The sequence below is a fragment of the Populus nigra genome, chromosome 19 (genome assembly GCF_951802175.1).
Source record: "Populus nigra chromosome 19, ddPopNigr1.1, whole genome shotgun sequence".
NCBI lineage: Eukaryota > Viridiplantae > Streptophyta > Magnoliopsida > Malpighiales > Salicaceae > Populus > Populus nigra.
In genome coordinates this window covers 6,799,493-6,813,785 of record NC_084870.1, presented here as the reverse complement: position 1 = coordinate 6,813,785, position 14,293 = coordinate 6,799,493, and the positions used below count along the sequence as shown (strand labels likewise).

The following is a 14,293-nucleotide window of genomic DNA, read 5'->3' as shown; positions in this document are numbered from 1 at the left end:
TTAACGATCATGTAAGTTTTTAGTGGTCCTGAAGTTTATGGGACTCGAACCGATAATCTCTAATAAATAAATTTAAGACATAACCAATTGAATTACACCCTTCAAAATTAATATTACTTATTCTTCAGCAAGTAGTAGAGTATGAATCTTTAAATTTAATAGTATAAATTGATTATCAATTAAGAAAACAACATCCAATTTTTATATATCTTCTAGTTTGAGATCCATGACTTGTTCTTTTTGATGCCATTAAATTAATAATGTTTCGTGAAAGACAAATACATGTTTTTGAATATCAAAATTATAACTATCAGCCATATTTTTTTAATAATTTTAGATTATTTTGATTTTATAATGTTAAAAATAAATTTTAAAAAATAAAAAATATTTTTTATTAAAAAATAATATTTACCATATTTTCCACCATACTCTCATAAAAGCTCTGAACATTGGTGATTGTTCCACGACTTTCTATCGTCAACTGGTGCACAGTACAAAAAGATTATCCAAAACCTTATCTAATAATAATTACTTAATCAGCTAGAGGATTTGGAGACAGAAAGCTGAATGATAATCATGTAGTAGTAATTAAGGAAATGATAACAATGGCCACAAATTAAATCTGTCAGTGACAGCAAATCAAGGAGGACATTAATTGCATGCATTATAAGGTTGTTTGCCTGTCAATTTAGAGATCATTGTGTGGTTGTTAAGAATTAATTAGCCATTTTAGCTTGTTTGTTTTACAACTAGACTTTAAGATCAGCTGCGACAGCTTTTCTAATTCAGAGTGTGTTTATTTTTTATACATTTAAAAAATATTTTTAATTTTTTTATTTCAAATTCTATATGTATATATCTAATATGCAAAATTAATTTTAAAAAATAAAAAATATATTATTTTAATATATTTTCAAATAAAAAATACTTTAAAAAATAACCGCTACCACAATAATAAATCCTACCTTATTATTATTGATAATTGTTTGTACTTTTGCTGTCATTTTTATTAACGTGGGTATCTGAATCAGCTTACACGCATCTCGACTAATCCTACGGACTCTGAATTTAACGATCATATAAGTTTCCAGTGGCCCTTAAGATTTGTGGGACTTAAATCGGTGATCTTTAAGGAACAAATCTAGAACCTGACCAGTTGAGCTACACCCCTCAAGGTTTTGCACTTAATTATTGATAATTATCATTTAGCTTTGCTCAGAATTTCTTAAGCTATTATAAAAAGAAAAAAAAATTTAAGCAGCAACCATTTTACTTGGAAGAAAGATTATCCTCCGGTATATTAATGATATCTATTTTTTTTCCAGTTAAACAGGAAAATTATTAAATATCAATGGAATATTCCATTATTATTTTTATTAAAAATATTTCATCACTATTTTCACCAAAAATTATTAACAAAATATTTTTCATCGAATATTTTATTTTCTCACTAATATATATTTTGGTAGCGTGCAGTACTAAACTATTATGATTCATCTCTTTATTTTTCATCGTATACTTTTACATACAACTCTTTTATTTTATTACATTTATTTTTTCTTTCCTTCGAAGCAAAGGCCACATTCAAGGTCAAAATCTAGGGTTTGCCAAATCATTATCATCATCATCTTCTTCTTCTTCTTCTTCTTCTTCTGTCGGTGAGTGGATCACTACACACAAAATGAAATATTAGTTTTATGTTTGGGAAAAAAGATGTTCTTATAACACAAGAAGGACAATAGTCAGGAAGGTTTTAATATAGTCGGTCATAATTAATGGAGGGTGAGACCTGGACCTACTAGCTAGCTAGAGATGTATCACTCACTGGTTTTGTTCCTGTCTCGATCATGACTAGGAAGCAAGAAGAGAAGATTCTTCAGTACCCTTGCTGTTTTGTAAAATCAGATATATTAAATTGTTTGACGAAAACAATGTAGTTCTGTGCTCTTAATAAAATTACTTGACAAGCTATATAATTTATCTATGTTCTGTTTAAATTAGAGAGATCACAGTTAAATTAAGTTTTTTTAAAGAAAAACAAGATAAATTATTTGAAAATATAAATATTTTTACTGGTAAAATGAAATATTTTAAATAATACAAGTAGAGATATTATATATGCAGTTTTTTCTTTAGTATATCGAAATACTACATGATTTAATTAATACCCATTTATGCCTTGTTGATATTCTTGAAGTTATTTTTATTATTTAAATGAAACAAGTACCATTTCATAAAAGAAATCATCACATTCCTAGCTTTTCGAAGTGAAAAACATCTTCCACTCTCAAAATCCAAGAAACTAATGTTAAAATCCTTTTCTGAACTCTTATTTAACATTTTCAATTATTTTACTTTAAGATTAATCAATTCAAAGTCTGAAAAACATGAGTATGAAGAGAAACAAGTTAGACTCTTTGACCAGGATGGTGTTTAGAAGTGTGATAATGGTTGTTTTTTAAAGTGTTATTTTGTTCGGAAATATATTAAAATAATTTTTTTTATTTTTAAAAAATTATTTTTGATGTTAGCATATCAAAATATCTGAAAACACCAAAAAATAATTAATTTAAAGCAAAGAAAAAAAATTAAAATTTTTTAAAATACTTTTAAAATACAAAAATAAATTTAATGAATCATAAATAAGGAGCCAACCATGCATCAAGAGTAACTCCATAAAAAAATATGAAGGAGACAATATTTTTGAACTCGCATGTCCTGGAGAATTACGGGAAGTCAAATTAGAAGAATCATGAAATTATATCTCAAAAAATTAGGAAATATGCATTACGTGTCACATTGCGAATGGTTGTTGAACCAGAAGTTTTGGGGGTACACTTAGCAGCATGCACGTTTTGGTAATTAAACACGTGCCGCCAGGGCCAGCCCCGCCAGCCAGCCTAAAAACAAATTAATAACGGGTGTCTTCACCCTGTTAATTCATTTGTGACATTAGATTTTGGTCCAAGATGATGTAAAGGATGAAAACGGCATGAAAACGGTATTCTATAAATAAAAAAATTTCTTCAAATAGAGATAAATAATGTAGGTAAATTTTCAATTAATTAAATATATAAGGATGGAATGGGGGTAAAAAAACCTAAAAAAATTGGTTCATTCAAATTAGCATGACAATCTTATAAACTCAATAATAAGATCAAGTCAACTCAAGTTATCCTGCTAAATTTACAATCCAAATCATAATATTAGAATAATCTAGTATATAAAAAATATCAATCCATTTTAACTATTCAAATATATAACTTAGATCATTAGACTTGAAGCATGTTATTTAAAAAAAAATATGAAGTTTAATTATCAATCAATTAAATATTAAATGATAAAATTAAAAAAAATCAACTATACAAAAGAATTCAAAATAAAAAATAGCAATTAAAAAAATATTAATTAAAATCATAATAGCAAATAAATTATATATTTTACTGTATTGTGGAATTGAAAAGAGAAATTCATTTAGCAAATGAGAAAAAAAATATTAAAAAAAATAAGGATAATGGTCTTCGTTGGACGTATAAATCAATACTGTCCTCAATTGAAGTGTTTTTTTCACCTTTGTCTGGAAAAAAAAGAGAGACTGCATGTCTCGTCGTGGATTCAGCAATACTTCAGAATTTTTAAAAAGTAATGGTATAAAAAAACGTTTCAAATAAAGCTACATTTTTTTTTTCAAATAAAGCTATATTTGTTTGTAGTTAATCTGGTGCAGCAATGGTGATTTTCATTTAATGTCGTTTAGTGTGTATCGCTCCAACAAAACGTATCTTGCAGAATCAATCTTACGACAAGAACCTGTATATGGACCCCTACCTAATAACTGAAACAAACGACAAAAACAAAGTGTTTTATATATATCTCCCCAACTCTTATATGATACACCAAATGCTAATGTATTATTCATTTAATTAGCGCGGGTTATAATTTTTTTTTTAAAAAATATTGGGTATGTAAATTATTTCAAATTATTTTTTATATAAAAAATTCAAAGTATATACAAGTAAAATCAAGATATTTCTTAACATAAAATAAGATTTGTATCTAATTCTATTTACTATACTTATTTATTTAAATAAATAAATAATAAACTAATATTAAAAAAACAAATGCAGAGTAATAAGATTGTACAAAGCTAAATTCTCAACAAATTAAATGTTGAAATATAAAATTAAAAAAAATAATTACATAAAGAATCGAAAAAAAATGAGGGTTAGAAAAAACATTAATTAGAGGGATATAAATTTTCAATTGGAGAGTTTAATTAAATTGAAAATTAGCTTTAATAAAAGGAAAAAAATAAAAGAAAGAGGATCAAACTAAAAAAATAAAATAACATAAAATTTAATTTAATGATGAAATTGAATGGAAAAAAAACTTCAATGAAAGTGCCAATGATAGAATTAAAATTTTAAAAAACAAGGTTCAAAATGAAAAATTAAACATATGAGAATTTATAATTGAAAGATTAAATAAAAAAAAAATTATTACAAATAGAAATGGAATGGAATAAGAAATTAATAGAACGAGAAATAAAATTGAAAAGTAAAAGAGCAAAGAGAATAATGATATATATTGCCTGTCATGAGAGAGAAAAGAAGAGAGAGAAAAAATCAAACGACCACCGTAAGCTGCCATACGCCACTCCAAATGAAATAGGACATGACGGCGCATCTATGAAGACGGTAGAATGCAGTTATGTCCACCAGGCTGTGTCACAAGCACTATTTAAATGACACAGATATCAAAATACCTTCATAACTCAATAATTACATAAAATTTATATGAAAGTACAAAAATACCTTTGAATACTATGTTTATATTTTGTCTCTTTCTCACCCACCTAGCAATCACCCTTTTTCTCTTAACCATAAAAGTAGTATGACATTAATGCATGTAATAAATTTTTTTTAGAGGTGTAACAAATTAATAAACTTGCCCATTCTATCCTCATGGAAATCGAGGCTTTGAAATGGAGAATTCCGGATTTCACATTTTCCTTAGTAATTTTCTTTTTCTTTTTCTGGTTTCTTAATTAAGCTTCTTTTTATATAATCATTTTCTTGTCAGGAAATATACTCAGTTATACTAGCGTTAATTAACCTCAAGAGATTAATCTTGACCGTCGACTGCCAAATCTGATCACAGTCGACGAATGCAATGTAAGGCCATGATGGAGCTGTCATTGCCAAGAGTTACAGCCACCAACTTCATGTCACAGGTGTCAAATAAAGAATGTCACGTGCAGCTCGCCATCCTATTAAATGACAATTCACGTTCTAAAATTGACCACTCACACAGACAGTCGAACCTTCGCCCTCAAGTCTTGTTTAATGAAAGAATCCTGTTCCGCAAAAAGAAGAAATTACTTTCCAAACTACAAGTAGTTTCGTGGTGCTTGCGTAGATTAATCCTTGATAATTTCCCCTTCTAAATTATTCTTAATTTAGTTTAATGACATGTTTTAAACGTTGTTTTATTTTTTAGATTAATGAGTGTTATAAGTATCGGTGTAATATTGGTATAATTTATTTTTAAGCATTGGTTTAGTAGTTAATAAAGCATAAGTTCAAATCTTAAAATTAGTACTCAATAACATTAATTATTTTTTAGAAATAAATTTACTATTAATTAATCTATAAAATCATTGAAAAATATTTTTTGCTGCCAAATTAATCTCATAAAAGATAATACTTTTTACTTGCTAGAAAAAAAAAAAGCTTTTAAACATGATAACGAGTCGAAGCTCGAAATCTATTTTAAATTGATATTAATAATTTTTAGATTGACTAATCTTCAAAATTCGAGGCGTGATGGTTGAGTGATGTGCTGCGTAGACGAACAATCGATATAGATTAAGAGATTTAAATAGTTTCTCGATAATCCTTCTTATTTTAATATGGATAGCTGTTTTTAATAAATTCGAGTATACTTTCTGTATTTTACAAGGGATTCTACATGCAAAATGTTAAGAGTTTTTTAATATTCTACATAAAACATTATTATTTTGTAATTATGGAAATTAAGGAAGTTATAAATAAGGATAGTTGATAATAATAATAATAAAAACATTTTCTTTTTACAATTACAATGAAGAGAGATTTCACTCCACAGTGTCAATGCGTCGTCTTCTTCCTTTTCTTTTCCTTTTTTCTTGATAGTAACAATAATAAAAACATTTTTTCTTGATAATAATATATATAATCTCGGATGGCTTTATATATATGTCCTCATATTCTAGAGGTTATATCCAATCTATCTTCATATATTTAACTACATTTAATCTATCATTAAAAAAAATATTGTGTCTTCAATCTATTATTTCGAGATTTTCATGCTAGAATTAATAAAAATATACCACGTGATTTGTATATGATCAAATTTAAACTCTATATATCCAAAATACCATTCATTTTAAAATGGAGAGCAAGAGAAGACCATTTAGAAATCTAATTAAGGTTTGATATACTAGGATTTGGTACTTAGTTTTGATAAGTTGCATGAATAAATTACCCTAACATACTATAAGTTTTGAAAAAAATAATAATTAGCTATAATATTTATTTTTTAAAAATATTTTTTTTAATGAGAGGTGTGTTGAATATATAAAATCTGCGTGAATTATGTGTTATATTTTCGTTAATTCTTACAATAAAAATCTAATAAAAAACATATTAAAGACGTTGAATACAATTAAATTAAATATATAAAAATAAATTAGATATTATAAATTTCAAGTAAAGTCATTTCCACTAAATAAATAAAATTTATTTAAATATATATAATTGTAAAAATTAATTTGAGTTTGAGTCCGAGAAAGGCTTGTATTATGAGTTTGAATGGTTAATTCATATCATTCTAACCAATTTATTTTTAATTAATAGTTTAAGGGTTGGGTTAAGTCTATATCAACTAAATTAATTAATAAACTTTGATTTTTATCAAGTTAATTAGATTTTTTAACCGAATTAATTTATTTCTCGAGTGGATGGCAGGGTTGATCCGGGTTTTATATCTATAAAAATAAACTACTTAACCTACCCCTATCGAAATGATGATGCATCCACCTCCATTCCATTGCCGCGTCAGTCAACCCTCGTCAAAACCCGAAGCTAGAGAAAGAGAGTCACGTCCACCACCGTAAAAACAAAATCCAAAAATAAAAATAAAACTAACAGAAAAAACGCCTATATAAACTGACTCCCGCTAATTCTTCATGTCTCGCCAACAAAACACAAACACAAACACACACACCCACACACACACACACACAAACACACACACTTCTCTATCTCTCCCTCTCCTTCTAATGGATTCCCCTTCTCGATCCTCCGTCATCATCATCGGCGCTGGTGTCTCCGGTAACTGACAACCTATACAAATATACATAAACACTTATAATCTGAAACTAAAAATTAAGCAATTTTTGTTCTCTTTCTTGTGTCAAGGTATATCTGCGGGAAAGGTATTGGCGGAGAATGGAATAGAGGACATGATAATTTTAGAAGCTTCAGACCGTATCGGTGGTAGGATCCGAAAGGAGAATTTCGGTGGCGTTTCGGCTGAGCTTGGAGCCGGTTGGATCGCCGGAGTTGGTGGTAAAGAATCCAACCCTGTTTGGGAACTTGCTTCTCAATCTGGCCTCCGCACCTGTTTCTCTGATTATAGCAATGCTCGCTATAATATCTATGATCGCAGGTATCTTTATACGTGCCCGCCTCGAATTTTGAGCTTTCTATCTTCCTTCAAATGAAAAATGACACAACATCTGGACACTGAGCAACGGAAAATTTCAAAGAGAAATTCTCTTTGGATGCTAAAGAAAGTGGATTTCTTTTGCTGTGTTGTTGGTGCAGTGGGAAAATATTTCCCAGTGGAGTGGCGGCAGACTCTTACAAGAAGGCGGTGGACTCAGCAATTGAGAAGCTGAGGAGTCTAGAAGCAAACCTTGACGGTGAAGTTAGTGAACAACCTTGGTAAATTTCAAGTCTTCAAATCAATCGATTAATATATAATTCTTAATGGTCTTAATTAGTTTTAATCTTAATGTCTTTTGCTTGTTCAGTTCACCAAAGACGCCCATCGAGCTTGCCATTGATTTCATCCTTCATGACTTTGAGATGGCAGGTTGGTTTTCCGACTGATTTTACACTATTTTCTGTTCGTTTCCCAGGAAAAGAAAATACTATTTTGGTACACTGTTTATGCCTTTTTTTTCGTTGGTTTATCTCATAAAATGTGGAGAATAAATTAATAAACTCAAATGGGTTTATTTCGTTGTATTGTAATAATCGATTGAATACTGCTAAACAGAGAAGTTAATGGGTTGTTTGTGAAAACAGAGGTAGAGCCAATATCAACATATGTAGATTTTGGAGAAAGAGAATTTCTGGTAGCAGATGACAGAGGATATGAGCATTTGCTATACAAAATGGCCGAGAATTTTCTTTTCACCTCCGAGGGCAAAATCTTGGACAACCGTCTCAAACTCAACAAGGTAATTCAACAGTTAAAAACAAACAAAAAAGAAATGGAAAGACACCACCTTTTGATTTCTTTTCCTACAACTTATTTCTGTTGCTTTATGATTTGTTCTGTTCTACATTTGTTTTATCGCTTTTATGCATTTGCTAAAACAAAGGGAAAATGCTAAAAGTTAACAGAGCGGTCGAAAAAAGAAAAAAGAAAAAAGAAGAAGGAACAGAGAAAAGTGTCTGAAAGAAAATTGGAAACTGTGTTCTGTTTTGTGTTCATGCAGATGCAAAGCTATAAATCTTGTTGCTGTTGAGATTGATTGACCCACTTTTGGAGTTTGCAGATAATGACGTTTTAAGAAAAGCCTTACGCCTTTTCTTAATATTCTATTCTTGCTAGTACCATTTTGCCAAAAACTATTCTCAACCATTTTTCATTTCTTTTTTCAAGAGTCAAACTGATCTCTCTCTGTTTTTTTTTTTTGGGTACTGTTATTTTTTCCAACATTTCAACCGTGGTAAAGCTTTTAAGTATGTATCTACATCATATCAAGGAGATTTTTCGAGGTTGATGCGCTTTAAAGATGATAAAATCTACTTGTCGTCATCATCACTCGAGAAAGAAAGAAAATTTAAGCTTAGCATGATGAATGCGATACGGTAAACAATTTAGATAAGAAACCATTTACGCTGTTCCATTATTGTCAGAAAAGCTGTCTGAAACATGCTTTCGGAGCATTAGATTAAAACTGGGAATGGAGGTATGAATGGAATATTTTTGCCGGACTTGTAATTGAAATATTAACCATCTTAACATTGATTATTCTCTTGTGGAAGTAGTTGAATAACATCATCCATTGTTATTATTTATTTCCAGACCTTAAAACTTTGGTCTTTGACCCTTATGCTTGCTACATCCTCATGATGAAAACAAACCACAATTTTCAGTGAACTTTTTGAGTGGAGGACCCCTACATAGAGCCATTAAAAGTTGACCCCCGAACATGTTTGATTTTTCAATCATATAGCCATTGATCGGCAAAAAGTTAGTCGTCATCCTTCAATTAGCGAAGTGTTTTTTACCGCTCTAGAGGCTGTAGGTCCCTGAACCCGCAATTTGCACCAACACTGACACGAATTAGACCACTATACGGTCAGTAGGTTGAGATGTCATATCAACTCAAAATAAGAACATCAAATTAGCCAGTCCTGTCCATTTCTTCATTTATTTTTTTCTGTACTCAGTTCCCTAAAAAAAAAGATATCCTCAGTTGCTCCAGAGAGTCAGAACTGATCAGGACATAATGAAACCTTAGGGTGACTGATTTAGGTTGAATTTGTTTTAAACTAATTTTTTTTATATATTTTTAAAATTATTTTAATATGTTAATATTAAATAAATATATATATATATATATTATTTAAATATATTTCCAATAAAAATTACTTCAAAGCTGTTCGTTCCATTTCCATCTCTAAGTGCGCACATATTTTCTTGGTTTGACTTCATAGAATCTATCTCATTGGAGTAGTAACTGTTAATGTTAATTAATTGCCTCGGACTCTGCTAATACTATTGGTTTTTACCATCCTTTTCCCACTCAGTTTATTTTGTGTGATGACTTTGTGGCAGGTTGTCAGGGAGTTGCAGCACTCGAGAAACGGCGTTGTTGTGAAAACGGAGGATGGCTGTGTCTACGAAGCCAATTATGTGATTTTGTCAGCTAGTATCGGTGTTCTCCAAAGTGACCTCATTTCCTTCAGGCCTCCCTTGCCCGTACGTCTTCTATTCCTTTATTTAACTTGCTTACTGTTCCTCCTATTTTTTAACAACCATGACATGAGTCGTGTGTGCTGCTTCCAAAATTTTCATAAATATACGACCCTGATACTCTTTCATTTGTCTTAAATGTACCATGCATGTCTTCAATGTCCTTTATTTTGTTTCCCTTATACTTGTATTGTTTACATCTTGAACTTTGAACGTGTTTGTCCCAATGTAGGGGAATCTACACTTAGATAGGGATAAGGCCCTAGGCCATGGGGGGTGGGATTAGCGGGATTCTTCAATCTTTCATTTGATATTTTAGGGTTGTGGCCCAGGATATTAAATACTATCATTGAAGTTGAAGGAGTCAGGAATTTATGGCAGCTAGGCCTTGTAGTTATTAAATAAGGTTTAGGTGGTGTGATGATGCAAGAGATAGCTTCTCGAGGTGTCTTACTGTCTTTGTAGAAGAGCAAATACCGTGGGTTGCATGAATGGTGATCCGCAGTATTAACTGGTAACCCACAGGCTCGCTCATGGGTTGCTGTTCTTGGCTGGCTCATTTGGTTGATTCACCACGTGTGAGGCCCTAATGGGACAACTCGTCTTATTTATTTTTTTGTAACAGTTGTTACCCATGAACAATCCTGAGCAGTCGTCTCACACAATGCTACGGATCTGTTCAATACAAATAAATAAAAACAATAATGCTCCCTGGAATAGCTTTTTTATTTTATTTTAACCTAAACTTGGTGGGCTACTCTTGGACACACTGGTGTCAGCTTCAACATATAGCTATGAACCTTAAGATTCTTTATGATTTGTTCAAATGACTTGGGATACAGGCAAGTGAGCAACTCGTGTGATGTAGGATTACTTTGTAATAAAGGAAGAGGTATCATTAGAAATCTTGGATGGCACTGATTAAGAATCTTGTCCTTTGATTGCTTCAAATATTACGTAGAGAGTTGGGTGGGGTTATTCTTGTTTTGAATGTGCGCATATATATATTTTTGTTACTTGGCTATTTTCGAAGGAAAAATCACATGATTGGCCAAGCCTTGTGCTGTAACTTGTGAGATACATATGGGTGTGATCTGTCCTCTTTAGTGAAACTTAGGGTGCTAATCTGTTCACATGATCTGCGTAATTTTCTGGGCAGATATCTAGGAATGACTCAGAAGAACATGAGCTTTTATTTCCTTAGTTTTAAATTGAAAAATACATCACTTGGATTCGGAACAAGTTAAGAAAGCTTAGCTGGTTTGAAGCTTACTCCCATCATATTATAAGTAAATGTTCTGTGCTGTATTTAATTAAATTAAAAAATAATAATGCAGAGGTGGAAAACAGAGGCCATAGAGAAATGTGATGTGATGATATATACAAAGATTTTCCTCAAGTTCCCATATAAGTTTTGGCCATGTGGTCCCGGAAAAGAGTTCTTCATCTATGCTCACGAGCGAAGGGGATACTACACCTTCTGGCAGGTTATTTCTCCTCCTTGTTTTTGCTTCCCAGATAATATTCCGAATGCCGTGTTGCTTGCTTCTGCTGAATGGAATTTGAAAACAATCGTTCAACACTGCATTTAGAATTTCAAACGTGCTTGTTCTTTGGTATGATGGGCAGTGATTCAATTCTCTGTCTGTCCCAAGTGCCTTGCATTTAAATGTGGTATGATGGGCAGTGATTCAATTCTCTGTCTGTCCCAAGTGCCTTGCATTTAAATCTTTCATTTATAATTGCAACCTCAGGCCAACCTCTAGTTCAAGAAGTCAATAGACTGCATGGTGATAAGGGGAACATGGATGCTGACTTTTTTCCAATCCGTATACAACTTGCTGCTTGGCAGCTTAGGTTTAATGTCAAACAGTTTCAGCATCGATAGTGACATATTTTGCTAATTTCTTGGAAGGGAAAGCTCAAACCTGGGACCTTTTTTTGCAGAGAAGAGGTCTGTAGTATTGGCCGGCCCACCCATACTTAGATTATGGTTGGCATGACACTTTTGATTTTAAATCATAATTCAAAAGTTGTGTTTTATAAACAATTTATGATAAAAATAAGTTAAAATTGACTTGAAGCAACTCTTTTAAAGAAGGATGTATACGTTAGAATCCGTAAGTTAAAAATTAAACATTTTTAACTTTTGATTTAAGTTAAGATTTACTTCCTACCAATTCAAATCAACTTGCAAAAATCATATATACCAAACGTAACCCAATGCATATGATAGCTTGACTAAATAAAGCAGCTTGTCCTGTTGTAGATCTCGTATGATAGCTTGACTAAATAAAGGAGCTTGTCCTGTTGTAGATCTCGTATGATAGCTTGATTGCAACATGATAAGAAAATGTCGACTAGCTTTCTTGCATAGGAAGCAAACTAGAATCCGCTGCATTATTTGTTTTTGTATTGTTCTTCCAGTTATTATGTACCTGGTGTTTCTGTCATTGTCTTAGAGCTGGCGCTTCTAGTTGAATTAAGGGAATCGATTGCTATGTCAGCCTCTCTTTTATAATTTTATTTCTCTATATGCAGACAAGATATGTGCATGATAATCAATTTTGAGACCCACAACATCTAAAATTATTTCCTCTCACTTGATTAGGAGAGGATTGAGATATTTTAACGATCACTCGTGTCCTCTTGCGGAAGCATTGTGGGATCTCACTGTCTCCAACATTTTCACATATATACATCCATGTAATATCAACGCAGATTCTATGCTTATACTATGGCAAATAGATGTGATTGATTGATAAGTATAATGTCTCTTAATAATCAAATCATAGCTAGTAACTCACTGAACTCATCCAAGTTGGCTGCTGATTTGTTGCTTTGTCATCAGCACATGGAAAATGCATACCCCGGTTCGAATATTTTGGTCGTGACGCTGACGAATGGGGAATCGAAACGCGTTGAAGCTCAATCTGATGAGGAGACACTGGAGGAAGCTATGGGGGTCCTTAGAGACATGTTTGGACCCAATATACCTAATGCCACTGATATACTTGTGCCCCGCTGGTGGAACAACAGATTCCAGCGTGGCAGCTACAGCAACTACCCCATCATTTCAGATAACCAAGATGTTCATTATATTAAGGTAATTCCCATCTTATTTCTGCTGCCTATATTCCTCTGTTTTCACTCTAGCTATACATGGCAGTTTCAATGTTGCAGTTGTTTCATAGAAAAAGAGGAAAAATAAAGAGAGAGCTTCACAATGCATTTCTAAATCTTGCTTGTTTTGTTCAGGCCCCGGTAGGACGCATCTTCTTCACTGGTGAACACACTAGTGAACGATTTAGTGGTTACGTCCATGGCGGATATCTTGCGGGTGAGAATACTTGAAATGGAACTCTTTTCGTCAATGTGGTTTCTTGAGCTTACTTGTCTTTCATGTTTTCTGATCGACTAAACAGGGATTGACACAAGCAAATCACTACTGGAAGAAATGAGAAAACAGAAGGAAAGAAAAAGTGAGAGTCAAGCATTTTTATTAGAGCCCTTGCTGGCATTGACAGGATCACTAACACTCACACAGACAGAAGCAGTCCCAAGTCTACACAAATGTGACATTCCTACACAACTCTACCTTGGTGGCAAGGTTGGCCTTCAAGAAGCGATATTATGACTATATGGACCTACTAACGAATCCAACTTTGATGATGCTAACGATGAAAATATGTTAGATGAGAAAGAAGATGGCTGGATCTCTTTGGATCCGAAATCAACCCAGACCCTTCATGCCCTTCAGAAAATAGAATAGAATGAAATGGATAAATGCAAGAAAACAGGCAGAGGCACGCGACTTGGTGAATAAACATTTCCATCTCCTGCAGCTTATATATCCATGAAGGTGCCCTGCCTATTCGGCATTTTGGAGGTAATTGTTTTAGGCATACATGTGATGTTAGCTAATTGGGGTAAAACCTAGAGACAAGAAAGAAGCATACTTGATTCTAATTGTACCGGTTACTTGTTTATACAAGAAAAACCCTTCCAACTCATCTACCTTTTGAATTTTTCTGCA

The 14,293-nt window shown here is 32.0% G+C and overlaps 1 protein-coding gene across 1 annotated transcript; it reads left to right on the top strand.

Moving 5' to 3' along the window:
- Window positions 1-7,240: 7,240 nt before the first annotated feature.
- LOC133679510 (polyamine oxidase 1) lies at window positions 7,241-14,270 on the top strand. Its single transcript, XM_062102120.1, is given in 11 exon segments — window positions 7,241-7,373; window positions 7,461-7,710; window positions 7,869-7,988; window positions 8,078-8,139; window positions 8,355-8,509; window positions 10,120-10,263; window positions 11,595-11,744; window positions 13,109-13,363; window positions 13,516-13,597; window positions 13,683-13,800; window positions 13,802-14,270. Coding segments are annotated over 11 exon segments (1,539 nt in total). The 5' UTR covers window positions 7,241-7,321; the 3' UTR covers window positions 13,953-14,270.
- The last annotated feature ends 23 nt before the right edge of the window (window positions 14,271-14,293 follow it).